The 14,701-nt window shown below is 47.6% G+C and overlaps 1 protein-coding gene across 4 annotated transcripts in view; it reads right to left on the bottom strand.

Annotated features, from left to right (window-relative positions):
• MIGA1 (mitoguardin 1) overlaps positions 1 to 13,430 on the bottom strand; it is a 46,967-nt gene extending 33,537 nt beyond the window's left edge. The window contains exons 1-7 of one of the 4 annotated variants that reach the window (XM_083157797.1): positions 13,260 to 13,430; positions 5,810 to 5,946; positions 5,520 to 5,700; positions 4,253 to 4,386; positions 1,474 to 1,600; positions 1,169 to 1,305; positions 579 to 702 (exon numbers count right to left, since the gene is read on the bottom strand). In XM_083157797.1, the coding sequence (XP_083013923.1) occupies positions 579 to 702; positions 1,169 to 1,305; positions 1,474 to 1,600; positions 4,253 to 4,386; positions 5,520 to 5,700; positions 5,810 to 5,893 (787 nt within the window). In that variant the 5' untranslated portion in view covers positions 5,894 to 5,946; positions 13,260 to 13,430. The other 3 variants (XM_083157798.1, XM_083157799.1, XM_083157800.1) reach the window with 3 other exon arrangements.
• Positions 13,431 to 14,701: the final 1,271 nt, after the last annotated feature.

The raw sequence follows: 14,701 nt of genomic DNA, 5'->3' as shown, positions 1-14,701 counted from the left end.
GTCCTGCTGCCTCCATTCCCCTCCTCACATCATGTCACTGCCCCTGTCACAAGCTAGCCCTGTCCTCACTGACACATCCCTCATCTCCTTATATGCTCTGCTTATATGCTCTGTGCTGCTGGGGACCCTGCTCCTCCCACTATATAACTCTCAGTCTGTGGCTTCCTGATGCCTCTATTTCCCTCCTCACATCATGTCACTGCCCCTGTCACAAGCTAGCCCTGTCCTCACTGACACATCCCTCATCTCCTTATATGCTCTGTGCTGCTGGGGACCCTGTTCCTCCCACTATATAACTCTCAGTCTGTGGCTTCCTGATGCCTCCATTCCCCTCCTCACATCATGTCACTGCCCCTGTCACATGCAGCCCTGTTCTCACTGACACATCACTCATCTCCTGATATACTCTGTGCTGCTGGGGACCCTGCTCCTCCCACTATATAACTCTCAGTCTGTGGCTTTCTGTTGCCAGACTAGAGGAAAATGCACCACAAAAAAAAAAAATTACATATTTATTTTTAAAAGCTTACGGTTTATCACCACTATGGAGCCACAGTTTGGACTGAGAGATTACTTACCAATGTTGTTAGACTGGGACCCAGGATCAGATGCTCCGAGTGAGGCCTCAAACTCCTCCTGGAGGCGGTAAGCCCGCTGTAGTAAGGCTTCCAGTTTGTGGATGAACTCAGCACTCATAATATCCTACAACAGAATTTATACCAGTTTAAACACCAATATGTCATAAGACTTCCATATTTAGCTACACAATCCTCATTTATCTCATGTACAGGTGGGGAAACAGGAGAACATTAGTATTTACATGGATTGTTTAAAGTTAATAAGTCACATAATGTTGATTTTATACTTTAATTAATATAATACACAGACAATATAATCAAATCATATTGCAGTACTGTTGGTAATGAAACCACTGTACAATTATATGGTAGATGTGGGATGATGACTATTAAAAAATTATTATTATTGGGAATTGCACCAGATGTCCAGTCACTTATACAGCATTATGGTATTATTGGCGTCACGGACAGGATATTGACCCACTGACTCAGACTATGCCTTGGTGTTATGTGCTGTGCTGGAGTGGATGTGTTCGATGGAAATCACTTTCTACATTCCCACAATAACTGTACTACAAGGAGCAGGCTACCTCCACATTCTCCTCTGCGATCGTGTCTCCTGCTCCCAGCCGGACAGAGCTGCAGTTCGCCTCATCTTCCGCCTGCCTATTCCGGAACGTGAGCGCTTGCTCCCACCGGCGTAGGGCCTCTTCAAACAGCTCCATTCCTATATACAAAATAATCAGAAGTAATATACAATGTGTACATGTATATTATAAACAATGTGTACATGTATATTATATACATGTATTTGATATGCTGCACGGCTTATCCCCTTGCCCCCCGTTGCAGCCTATTATTATTAAGTTGTGAATCCCGATTGAATAACTTTTACCCATTAGGTAGAGATTTTCTGGTGTTGTGACCGGGATGTTGACAATCTTCATATCCTCTTCCTCTCCTTTATCCCAGGGATTGGCATTGATGCAGGTACAGCTGTGACAGGAGTTCAAACTTCGTACCTGAAATAAATTACCATAAAGAAAAGAAGATGTTTAATTGGTTTAGGAGGATTCCCCCCACCCCCCACCCATACTAGGGGAGACACTGAATCGTAAATTATCCAGGTGTGGACTGGCTTGGAGAAAATAAGTTTAGCTGTTTCACAAGACTTTCCTCTAGTTTCCAAACCTTTAAGTGTTTGTTGGTGGCTGATCAGATTCCAAAACCTCTCACCTACCCTCTACACAGTTCTCACAAAATATGTGTTCTCTATAGTGTAAGCCTGCGAGCAGGGCCCTCCTACTTCTATGTCTGTTATTCCCCAGTCACATCTTATTACTGCAATATGTAGCACTTATCCTCATGTATCACACTCCTATTTCCCTATATAGTGTAAGCCTGCGAGCAGGTCCCTCCTACCTCTATGTCTGTTATTCCCCAGTCACATCTTATTACTGCAATATGTAGCACTTATCCTCATGTATCACACTCCTATTTCCCTATACAGTGTAATCATGCGAGCAGGACCCTCCTACCTCTATGTCAGTTATTCCCCAGTCACACCTTATTACTGTAATATGTAGCACTTATCCTCATGTATCACACTCCTATTTCCCTATATAGTGTAATCCTGCGAGCAGGGCCCTCCTACCTCTATGTCTGTTATTCCCCAGTCACATCTTATTACTGCAATATGTAGCACTTATCCTCATGTATCGCACTCCTATTTCCCTGTATAGTGTAAGCCTGCGAGCAGGGCCCTCCTACCTCTATGTCTGTTATTCCCCAGTCACATCTTATTACTGCAATATGTAGCACTTATCCTCATGTATCACACTCCTATTTCCCTATATAGTGTAAGCCTGCGAGCAGGACCCTCCTACCTCTATGTCTGTTATTCCCAGTCACATCTTATTACTGTAATATGTAGCACTTATCCCCATGTATCACACTCCTATTTCCCTATACAGTGTAATCCTGCGAGCAGGACCCTCCTACCTCTATGTCTGTTATTCCCCAGTCACATCTTATTACTGCAATATGTAGCACTTATCCTCATGTATCACACTCCTATTTCCCTATATAGTGTAAGCCTGTGAGCAGGGCCCTCCTACCTCTATGTCTGTTATTCTCAGTCACATCTTATTATTGTAATATGTAGCACTTATCCCCATGTATCACACTCCTATTTCCCTATATAGTGTAAGCCTGCAAGCAGGGCCCTCCTATCTCTATGTCTGTCATTCCCCAGTCACACATTATTACTGCAATCTGTAGCACTTATCCTCATGTATCACACTCCAATTTCCCTGTATAGTGTAAGCCTGCGAGCAGGGCCATCCTACCTCTATGGCTGTTATTCCCAGTCACATCTTATTACTGTAATATGTAGCACTTATCCTCATGTATCACACTCCTATTTCCCTATAGTGTAAGCCTGTGAGCAGGGCCCTCCTACCTCTATGGCTGTTATTCCCAGTCACATCTTATTACTGTAATATGTAGCACTTATCCTCATGTATCACACTCCTATTTCCCTATATAGTGTAAGCCTGCGAGCAGGGTCCTCCTACCTCTATGTCTGTTATTCCCCAGTCACATCTTATTACTGTAATATGTAGCACTCATCCTCATGTATCACACTCCTATTTCCCTATATAGTGTAAGCCTGCGAGCAGGGCCCTCCTACCTCTATGTCAGTTATTCCCCAGTCTAGTTTTATTGCGGTGTTGTAAAGCAGAATGTAGTATTCTGGCATTATCAATGTTAATATTAGCATACCCTCCAACAAGGCCCATTCCATTAGGTACAAAATGCTCTGTTTCTGGACTTCCCTGCCAGTGGCAGTTACAGAGGTTGGACTCCAGCACAGTCCAATAATCAAAAAGGGGAGCCACACCTACTGCCACCCCAACAGAGCACCTAATGGAATGGGTCTTATTGGAGGGTATGGATTAGGTTAGTCCTAGGGCACATGGAAAGGATCAGAAGGAGAACAAGTTTGGCACTGAGCCGGAAAGTTACTAAGATGTGTATTCTACTTCACATGTGATGTTGTTGCTATGGGCAACCAATCAGAATCTACTTATTTATTTAGCACCCTCTAGAAGACAGGATCTGATTGGTTGCCCATAGCAACATCACATGTGAAGTAGAATACGCATCTTAGTAAATTTCCCCCTGTGTATCCTATGAATTTGGTGTCCTCACAGTTGGAAAATGCAAGTGATCAGTGGACAGTTATAGTCACATAAACAAAAACCACCGGTCTTTAAAAAAAAAAAAAAAAAAAAAAAGACAGAAGTTTTGCATTACGGTCTCCTGGAGCCTCCATTCAGTTTCCTTAGGACTTTGGGGCGGATTCTAACAGCATCCTGCACTGCAGGGGGCAGATGTAACAGGTGCTATGGATTTAGATTTGGGAGGGCCAAATCCAAACCTAGATCTAAATTGTAGCGTAATAATAAACCTATCCAATATCTGTGGGCTACATGCAAAATCACACAGCATTTTCCCTGCATACAAACAAAATGTATTCGCTCATCTTGCATTGGAACAGATTTGTCCAAACGTAAAATGACGCCTTTATTCTTTGCTCCCAACTCAGAATCAGACTCGGTGTGTGTGTAGCTATGTACCCTAGCATAGGGGAACGTTCCATTCCGACTTACAGACGCCAAACTCTGCGCAGATCCCGAGTAGTTACTGTACAATCCTCCGTTTATGTGCGGAACCTGGGTCTCCTTCTCCTTCGCCATGTTCAGTGACAGCGTTAGATTCTGCCGACTACTGGAGCAGCTGGAGTCTGTCGGCATCAGGCAGGGAGAACGTGTTACACTGTGCAGGTATATACACCGTACCATTACGTCATCTGTATCCCCTGCTTATGTATAAGTCACTACGGAACAGCACAAAGTATGGACAAGTTGTCTGTACACAACCCCCTGTGTTGTCTGTACACAACCCCCCCTCATCCTACTGATATGCTGCTGGGGTACCCTGTGCGTTTCGCTATGCAATTAGTAGTCTGTGTGGCTTCTTTATTTGGTTGTAATCCTAGCAAAATGTATCATACATTGTTACATTTTAGCTCTGAGATATTTGTAATTAAAGAAAATAGGATTGAGCTGAAGAATGTGTTATGTATTTACAAATGAACCATGAAAGACGTATATGGCAATGCGCAAACATTTCCGGTATTAACAACTTTTTATTAACAAACCTTTATTTGAATTCAGCTGTAAAGAACATGCAGGGCAGGCGAGATACAGGGATGTGCTGGGGAGCGGCAGTAAAAAAACTCATGCCGACATTTTCATGTGTCAACTTTTTTGAGTGTGTTGACCTAGACAGCTTACACTCATCAACCTTATACACAGGGCTTAACCAGCCAGAAATCGGCCCAGTGTGCGCAATCCGACTACAGAGATAATCACACAATATACATATATAGGGGACGTACAGAATACACCAATAAACCAAGAGTGAACAAGTGCTGTAATATCCATGTACATGAGATATAGGATCCCGTACGCCTACACTCCATATATAGAATCCCAGAACCTGCTTATGATGTCTTTATATGGTAAATACTACCAGAGGGTACATGAGATTTAATCCCGTGCCCACCCCCACCGCTCTGCCCGCCGGCACCCACCTTTCTCCGAAGCCAGGTTTCTAGACCTGTCCAGCAGGAGGTGACCGGAATCCCATGCCCACTCACCCCCACCGCTCTGCCTGCTGGCACCCACCTTTCTCCGAAGCCAGGTTTCTAGAGCTGTCCAGCAGGAGGTGCCCGGAATCCCATGCCCACCCACCCCCACCGCTCTGCCTGCCGGTACCACCTTTCTCCGAAGCCAGGTTTCTAGGGCTATCCAGCAGGAGGTGCCCGGAATCCAATGCCCACCCACACCCACCGCTCTGCCCGCCGGCACCCACCTTTCTCCGAAGCCAGGTTTCTAGAGCTATCCAGCAGGAGGTGCCCGGAATCCCAGGAATGGATTTTGTTTTTCTTCTTCCCCCCTCGTCGTCTTTTAAAGTGACGGGCCAGGAAAATGATGGATATTGTGCCGACAGCTGTTACCGCCAGGATCTTCCTCAGCCCGGGGTGAGACTTCAGCTGTAATACAGAGAGGAGGTAAGTGGACGGTACAGGTAAGTCTATCTGCAGGTTACATCCAGCAACTACCCTGGGAGAATGTCCTGAAGGACCACTTTCACCACGCTACCTGCGCAAAAGTATTGTAGCAGGACAGCGGGAAATCCATGACGCGCAGAGCCGCCATCTTGAATAGGTGTTGCGTCTCCGTCATTGCGTCTTCTAGGGGGGACGTACATCGCCCAAAGCCTTCCTTCAAGGGGTCTGCTGAAGACAAAACATTACACAGAACATATGTGACGCAAGCAAGACGGGAAACGCAATAGCAATGTTACATCAGGACAGTATTTTACAACATATACAACCAGCATCCAATCAAAAGTGAGTAAAGATCTTCTGAAATCACATAACACGAGCCATCTATCGGGTTGCTATGGGTTACGGAATAACAATACTTTCCGATATTATACAGCTTGGAGTTTGGTAAAGAAGTTGTAGTAAAAGTGCTGGGGTCCTGAAGTTACCTGACAAACCTTTTGGGTTCTTCATTGTGTCCCATAACAAATCCAATCTATATAGAAGGCTAATTAGTCCTCTTGCCAGGCCAAATGACTCCTTTGTGTGCTAAAAGATGTCACAACGGAAAGTGAAAGCTATTTTTGCAGGGACACCCATTTGTTTCACTTGCTAGATATGGAGAGAGGGAGCTGTGAAGAAAGAGATTGGAGGTGGGAGCAGATAGGGACTGGGAGTGGGGTGGAGAGTTTGTGGGCTAAAAACTGTCACAGCTCAAATGAAAGTAAAAACTGTCACAGCTCAAAGTGAAAGTACATTGCAGAAGCCGTCATTTTGACTAGTTTGATAATAAACTAGTAGCTAAAAGGGCCATAAATCCTACAAATATTAGTTGTCTCATATATGTAATCACAAGTACTGTTTGTGCTGATGACCGCAGCAGTAAAGGGGTTAATGATAAACCGGCATGTCAGGGAGGAGTCCATGTAGACTGGGGTGTGAGTCGACTTTGGACAGTGGCAGTTGGGGCTGTGGGCAGTTAATCCTGCAGTACCTGGCTGAGCAGGAGGGGGCAGCACAGGGAGAAGTGGTGGCCCGGGTAATGTCCGGTGAAGCACTGCCCAGTCTGAATTGAGATGTGTCTGGTACTTACCTCTGCAGAATAGATGGTGAGAGACAGAATAAGGATGATAATACATGCTCAGCAGGGGTACGTAGAGCACACGATGACAATGGGGGTGGGGGGGGGGGTGGGAAAGTATTAAAAGGAAAAGGAGGCCGATGATTGGCTGATAGAGCTCTCCTGGGGAGCTGGCAAGCAAGTCATTCAAGGGTACACGCTAAACTAATTGGTGGTCCATGTCGACATGGTCATATAGAAACGTCATGTCGACCTTTTTCATGTCACCCTTTTGCATGATGACATTTCTTCAATGTCTACTTTTTACATGTACACCTATTGACTGTGTAGACCTTTCCTTCCACACCCATGCAGTACAGGTCGGGTCCGCATATCAGTGCTGAAATATAGACCACACTGTGCTAGAAGCACCACAGCAGAGAGCGGCACCCCAGGCAGGGAAGAGGAACTGCATGAAATCTGAAAACTGCAGTGTGCTAGAAAGTACAAGAGCGCCACCTTCTGGCCAAACTAGTAATTTCTGCTGTGTGTGGACATATTTAGGAGGGGGGGGGGGGGGGGGTAGAGATACAATAATGGGCGGATGACCCATCCGAATCAGCATGGTGGAAGCTACACTTTACGGAAGCCCGATCTTACACAAAACTGCTTGCTCTGTGCAAATGCTTGGCCCATTGATTTCAGCAAGCCATGCATTACAATGGGCTTTCCAGCGTTTGTGCTACATGCAGAAATCCTAGGAAATAATAGGGAAAGGTTCCAAAAAATAGATTGGTACTTGTTTCCTAGCACAGCGCCCACGATTTTCAGTCGTATGGCATCTTATGCATTGTATCACATCGCATGCCATATAGCCGCATGCGATGCGATTTTGGCCCCCCTATAGGATTTTGAATTGTATAAGCACCCTAATGGGTGTTTTCAATGTTAAATGACCCCCCTATAAGATTATTAATTGTATAAGCACCGTAATGGGTGCTTACAATGTTAAATGTACCCCCACGCCACCCCCACTATACGGCGGTACGCGTCCTCTGACCTTTTCATACCCCACTATACACGTCGGCGTGGAGTTGAGTTTAGATAGTGTGGCGAGCGCAGCGAGCCCCGCGAGGAGACACACTATCTAAAATCAACTCCACGCCTGCTGGCCGCCGCACCCAGCCTTTCTCCGACTTGCAGTCTTCCTGACGCTGGATACAGCATACTCTACCTATAACGTGATGCCCTGACATCTCGTCGATCACACAGCAAAGTAGGCAGAGTCATAGGAAGCAAGCGGCAGTGCCACAGGTTGTCCACCCCTGCTCTAGGACATTCTCTAGAGTTTTAAAGGTGATTTCTCGTGACAAGTTGTCTTTGCAGGATTTTATAGAATTCAAATTACCACAAAACACAAGATTGAAAAACCCTTGATCGGATCTCTCTCCCGCCTCTAAACTCCGGTGTACAGCCATATTTCTTTCCTACCACTCTCAGCTTGACCCATTACGCTTCCCTGGCCGTCCTACTACCTCTCTGTCCATTCCTTCTCCATCCACTCTTATAACTCCACCAGACACCCCCCCCCCCACACACACACACACACACACACGCACACACACAAACACACTTCCTCTACCGTTCTGTTCTGGGACCTCCCATATTCTACCCCCATTTCATCCTATCTAGGGGAGCACTTTTGGCTTACAATATCACCTCTATGCTGAAAATACTCAGACCCCCCTCCAATTTCTATGTCCCTCATCCAGTCTCTGGTCATTTCATGTTGGACCACCGCAATCCCCTACTACCTGGCCCGACAGGATGCGCTCTGGCATTCACTATACCGACACTGGCATCCTAACTGCCCATGGTAGACCGGTGCTGGCATCCAGGCATCAATTAGGATGCCAGTGGCAGAATCCCAACTGCCGGTATGCCAAAGGCAAGTATGCTGGGCAGTGCTAAGGTCACGCTGGGGAAAGGGGGGTAGGTTTAGGCAGGGGGTAGATAATTAAATACCTGACCCCTGTTGGGATTACCTCCTTCTGGATGCCGTATCTTGCTGTTCTGACCAGCGGCATCCCAGTGCCATTTGTATCCCTCTCTCATCTCCAATCTCTCCGCAGTGTTGTTACCCGGCTCACCTTCCTCACCAGACGTACCTACCAGCTCTTACACACCCTTCACTCATTTGTTATGTACTTTAGACAGTCGCTACAAAGGGCCGGCCCACGCCTCGTTTTTGGGAAGCGTATATAGAGATTTTGGCACCCCCTCACTCCCCAAAACAAAAGGTTTAAAAAAGAAAGTGAAAGTTTGGGCTGTGAGGGTGTAGGTTATAACAGGTCACTATGAAACTATACAAATACAGAAATATACATTAGGAACAAAAAAACTGCTGTGAATTCACACAGAAAACCCAAACCAATGCTAAATCTAGGAATATAATATAATATACATATATAATCTCCACATAAACTGAATAAACACTGTATCTTATAGCCCTTTCCCACCGCACCTCGGACCCATCTTATTGTCCGGTTGTTGACATATGGACCCGCGTCAGGGTTCGGTGTGAAAGCACCACAGCTTATTACCCGGGTCGACCACCCGGCAATCGGTGTTCATCATGGCAAGGAGTTTTTATTTCGTTTTAGTCACTTTCTTAAAATTTTACTAAATAAAATGTCAGATTTAACATCTATTTCAGTGGTTCTCAATCTGTGTCCTGAAGTGACCACACAGTTCCCGTGTTCCAGGTCACCCGGCAGGAGTGATTCTCTGAGGAGACCTGGAAAACACGTACTGTTGGGGACCAGGGATGGGAAGCAATGTTTTAGAATATAATAAATATAATCAGATTGTTTGCCAATAGCAACATCGCATCTGAAATAGAATTCCCATCTTAGTACGTTTACCCCTCCATGGGCCTTATTCAGATCTGAGCTCAGTACAAATTTGTTCGGAAAATGGGCAAAACCATGTGCACTGCAGGGGGGGGGGGGGGAACATGTATACAGAGAGAGTTACATTTGGGTGAGTTATTTTATTTCTGTGCTGAGTAAATACTGGATGCTTTATTCTTAAGGCCCATACACACTGGGTGACTGAGCTGAAAGTCGCTCAAAACAGCAGGTTTGAGCAGCTTTCAGCTCAAAGCCGCCCAGTGTGTGTTCCCTAGAGATGAGCACTGCTGTGCGCTCCCGCAACATCGCCGGAAAAGCCGCTCAACCCCCACCCCTCTGTCGGCGCCGGGCAGGGAGAAAGCTGCCCAGTGTGTATGCACTGAGCGGCTTTCCCCGCAGCGATGAACGCGATCATCGCCGTCCATACACGCTGGGCATAGTCACCCAATGTGTATAGACCTTTACACTGCAATTTAGATTTCAGTTTCAGGACAAAAACTGTCACTCAGACACGGTACTGTAGTTGAACCTGTTTGATTAAAACAATTGGACAGAATGTTTTTGTCCATTTTTCTGGGTTTTCAAGCACATTTCTGATTGTCCTTTGCTCCCATACAGTACCATAATTTTATTCCATCCAAGCAACTAGTTGCATGGTTGGAGAAAAGTTGGTCTGATGTGTGGCCAGCATAAGGCCCAATGTGCAAACAAGTTAGGAGCAGAGAAGGGAAAGGGGGACATGATAGAGACTGTCATATATATCAGGATTACCTACTGTACCTGCCACTCTCCAGGAGGACACAATGCTCTGCTCCTGGGCTTCCCTGGTAATGTATGATTGCCGTCACCTATGGTGACACCTTTCTTATCAGTTACCTAGCTCCCCACAGGTGCTGGCAATCATACATTATCTATACCTCCCAGCATGCCCCTCTACAGGAGGACACAATGCTCTGTTCCTGGGCTTCCCTGGTAATGTATGATTGCCGTCACCTTTCTTATCAGTTACCTAGCTCCCCACAGGTGCTGGCAATCCTACATTATCCATACCTCCCAGCATGTCCCTCTCCAGGAGGACACAATGCTCTGTTCCTGGGCTTCCCTGTAATGTACGATTACCAGCACCTGTGGCGACACCTTTCTTATCAGTTACCTAGCTCCCCACAGGTGATGGCAATCCTACATTACCAGGCCAGTCCAGGAGCATGTTCTCCCTCGTGGAGAGGGTCAGGTAGGTGAGTATGATATATATCAGGGGATTTAACAAGATCCAGGTGGGAGATCTCTTATATATTTAGCCAGATCTGTCACTCATCCCCTGTGTATATAACGTTCCTGCCCAGCGGGATACACAAACCTGCCACCCCCCTAGGGAAAATACCAGTGTTCTACACCACTCCTTTGACATCACCTCCCCCCCGCCACAGTCAGGGCTACAGTACACACCCACCATCACTTCACAGCCTCCAGGTGAGCAGCCCGCACCCCCCCCCCCCCCAACCCCCCCTCCCGCGATATGCGGACCCCCATGAAACCCCCCCCTCCCGCGATTCACGGCCCCCCGCGACCCCTCCTGCGATTCATCGGGCAGCTTCGCATCCCCCATATAAACCTATGAGGGAGGCGCCCGGCGGCAGTGCAGGGGGGATTGCAGTACCCCCTTTGGTACATTACAGTGATACTTAATATGTTTTCTGGGATTCAGCTGAAAGCGAGGTTGATTTTCCTATGAAATTAAATGAAAGCTTTTTTTTTTTTTCTCATCCAACATCAGTGGCTGACCTCGCAAATGCTCTACAGCAGTGGTTCCCAAACTGGGTGCCTTGGATTGGTGGTCTAGGAGAAATTCATAATAGTTATGGCACAGCTATAAGCAAAACCAGAGTTGGCTGCTGCCAATCATTAAATATATTGGGCAAACAAATGCAAATCTGGTTCCTCACTACATAATTGATCCTAAGCATGACCTATAAACACAATTTACTGAATTTAATAATTTTTTCTAATTTAATCAACAAGAAACTTTTGACCTAGGGGTGCCGTGAAAAATATTCCGATATTCTAGGGCGCAGTGGTTCAAAAAGATTTGGGAACCACTGCTCTACAGAATGAATGGGCACCAAGCCCCACAGAAACCCTCCAACGTCCTGTGGAAGCTTCCAAGTAGCGTGGTCTCTGTTATAGCTGCAGAAGGGGGACCAGCTCCGTATATGTATGTGTATACAATGTTATTACGGTCACTGTTGGTGGAATGGTCAGGCATTCCAATACTTCTCGCCATATAGTGGATGTGTGTCCTTAACACTTAGCTTCATTATTCATGCTGCAATTATCACAAAAATCTGCAGGAAAATGTTATTTATGAGACAGGTGAGGCTGACACACAGGTGAGGCTGACACACAGGTGAGGCTGACACACAGGTGAGGCTGACACACAGGTGCAGGTAGAGAACTTGTCATAACCATGGGCCCGGTAACAACCTGCTAATAATAAATCATAGGAAGCGGCGAGCAGTTGTATAATGATATATAGGTGTCACTAATTACCAATAGAGCCTGTCCCACATAAATACCAGCCAAGGTATAATATTAAACACTATCAAACAGTCTGACTATAATATTCTCATGTAATATGTGCAAACAGTATAAGACAGGAAACACTGAAAATAAATCTAATGCTAATTTAAGTAACTATAAAGTATGTAGTGTATGACATGACATCTGACCGAGTTTTACCAGGTGTGCCGGGCTACCTACATTCCTCTGTGCCCACTGCACCAGCCTGTGCCCAATTACCTGCATTCCCTGTGCCCACACCAGCTTGTACCCAGCTACCTGCATTCCCCTGTGCCCACGCCAGCCTGTGCTCAGCTACCTGCATTCCCCTGTGCCCCCTGCACCCACACCAGCCTGTGCCTGGCTGCCAGCATTCTCCTGTGCCCCCTGTACCATTCTGTGCCCGGTAACCCGCATTCCCACATGCCCAGCTACCTATATTCCCCTGTGCCCTCTGCACCCACACCAGCCTGTCCTGCTACCTTCATTCCCCTGTGCCCACACCAGCCTGTGCCCGGTTACCTGCATTCCCCTGTGCCCACTGCACCCACACAAGCCTATGCCCAGCTGTGAGCATTCCCCTGTGCTCACTGCACTCACACCAGCCTGTGCCCGGCTACCAGCATTCCACTGTGCCCACTGCGCACACACCAGGCTGCATCCAAACCAGCCTGTACTGGCACCCTGCACCCACACCAGTTCGTGCCCAGCTACATGCATTCCACTGTGCTCAATGCACACACCTGTAACCACATGAGCCTGTTCTGACTCCCTGCTTTCCCATGTGCCCCCTGTACCCACACCACCCTGTGCCCGGCTACCCGCATTCCCCTGTGCTGCCATACCTGCCATGCAGTAACTGACAGCAGGCTGCTCTCTCCCAGCACTGGGGCATGCTATGGAGGAGGAGAGCAGGGAAGGGAGGGGGGAGAGCAGGGAGAGCTTCCGGGGGAGAGGCTGGGAATCAGTGCGCTCACATTGTATCGGCTGCTTCCCCGCTGCTGTTACCGGCTCACAATGAAATGAATCAGATGTTGCAATGTCCAGGCAGTAATGTGATACATGAAGGGATGTAGCAGGTGCCGACCAGTGCGTGCCCCCACCCCTCCAGCTGCACACACTGCCCACCACTGAGGTGCAGGTGTGAGACCAGTGCATGCCCCCAACATGCTTGCCTACCTGCCCCTCTTCATGAGGGAGACAATGCTCTGTTCCTGGGTTCCCTGGTAATGTAGGATTGCCAGCACCTGTGAGGAGCTGGTAACTGATAAGAAAGGTGTCACCACAGGTGCTGGCAATCCTACATTACCAGGGAAGCCCAGGAACAGAGCATTGTGTCCTCCTGGAGAGGGGCATGCTGGGAGGTATGGATAATGTATGATTACCAGCACCTGTGGGGAGCTAGGTAACTGATAAGAAAGGTATCACCACAGGTGCTGGCAATCATACATTACCAGGAAAGCCCAGGAGCAGAGCATTGTGTCCTCCCGGAGAGGGGCATGCTGGGAGGTATGGATAATGTAGGATTGCCAGCACCTGTGGGGAGCTAGGTAACTGATAAGAAAGGTGTCACCACAGGTGCTGGCAATCATACATTACCAGGGAAGCCCAGGTACAGAGCATTGTGTCCTCCTGGAGAGGGGCATGCTGGGAGGTATAGATAATGTATGATTGCCAGCACCTGTGGGGAGCTAGGTAACTGATAAGAAAGGTGTCACCACAAGTGCTGGCAATCATACATTACCAGGGAAGTCCAGGAACAGAGCATTGTGTCCTCCTGGAGAGGGGCATGCTGGGAGGTATGGATAATGTATGATTGCCATCATCTGTGGGGAGTTAGGTAACTGATAAGAAAGGTGTCACCACAGGTGCTGCAATCATACATTACCAGGGAAGCCCAGGAACAGAGCACTGTGTCCTCCTGAAGAGGGGCATGCTGGGAGGTATGGATAATGTATGATTACCAGCACCTGTGGGGAGCTAGGTAACTGATAAGAAAGGTGTCACCACAGGTGCTGGCAGTCATACATTACCAGGGAAGCCCAGGAACAGAGCACTGTGTCCCTTCTGAAGAGGGTCAGGTAGGCAAGTATGGACCCCACTGCCGAGCATGCCCCCCCCCCCTCCAGCTGCACATACTTCCCACCAGTGAGACCAGTCCAGTGCGAGCCCCCAACATTTCCCCCTCCAGCTGCACACACTTCCCACCACTGAGATGCAGTGAGACCAGTCCAGTGCGAGCCCCCAACATTTCCCCCTCCAGCTGCACAAACTGCCCACCACTGAGATGCAGGTGTGAGATTAGTGCGTGCCCCCAGGGCCGCAGGGGGGGGGGGGAATTACCTGGGCCCTGGTCCGACCCCCTCCCGGGTGGCAGCAGCACACACCTACGGCATGTGCTGTGCTGACAGCAGGCTCA

Source organism: Crinia signifera, chromosome 8 (assembly GCF_055691185.1).
Source record: "Crinia signifera chromosome 8, ASM5569118v1, whole genome shotgun sequence".
Classification (NCBI taxonomy): domain Eukaryota; kingdom Metazoa; phylum Chordata; class Amphibia; order Anura; family Myobatrachidae; genus Crinia; species Crinia signifera.
Note: the sequence above shows the minus strand (reverse complement) of the source record. Positions and strands in the feature narration are given on the sequence as shown.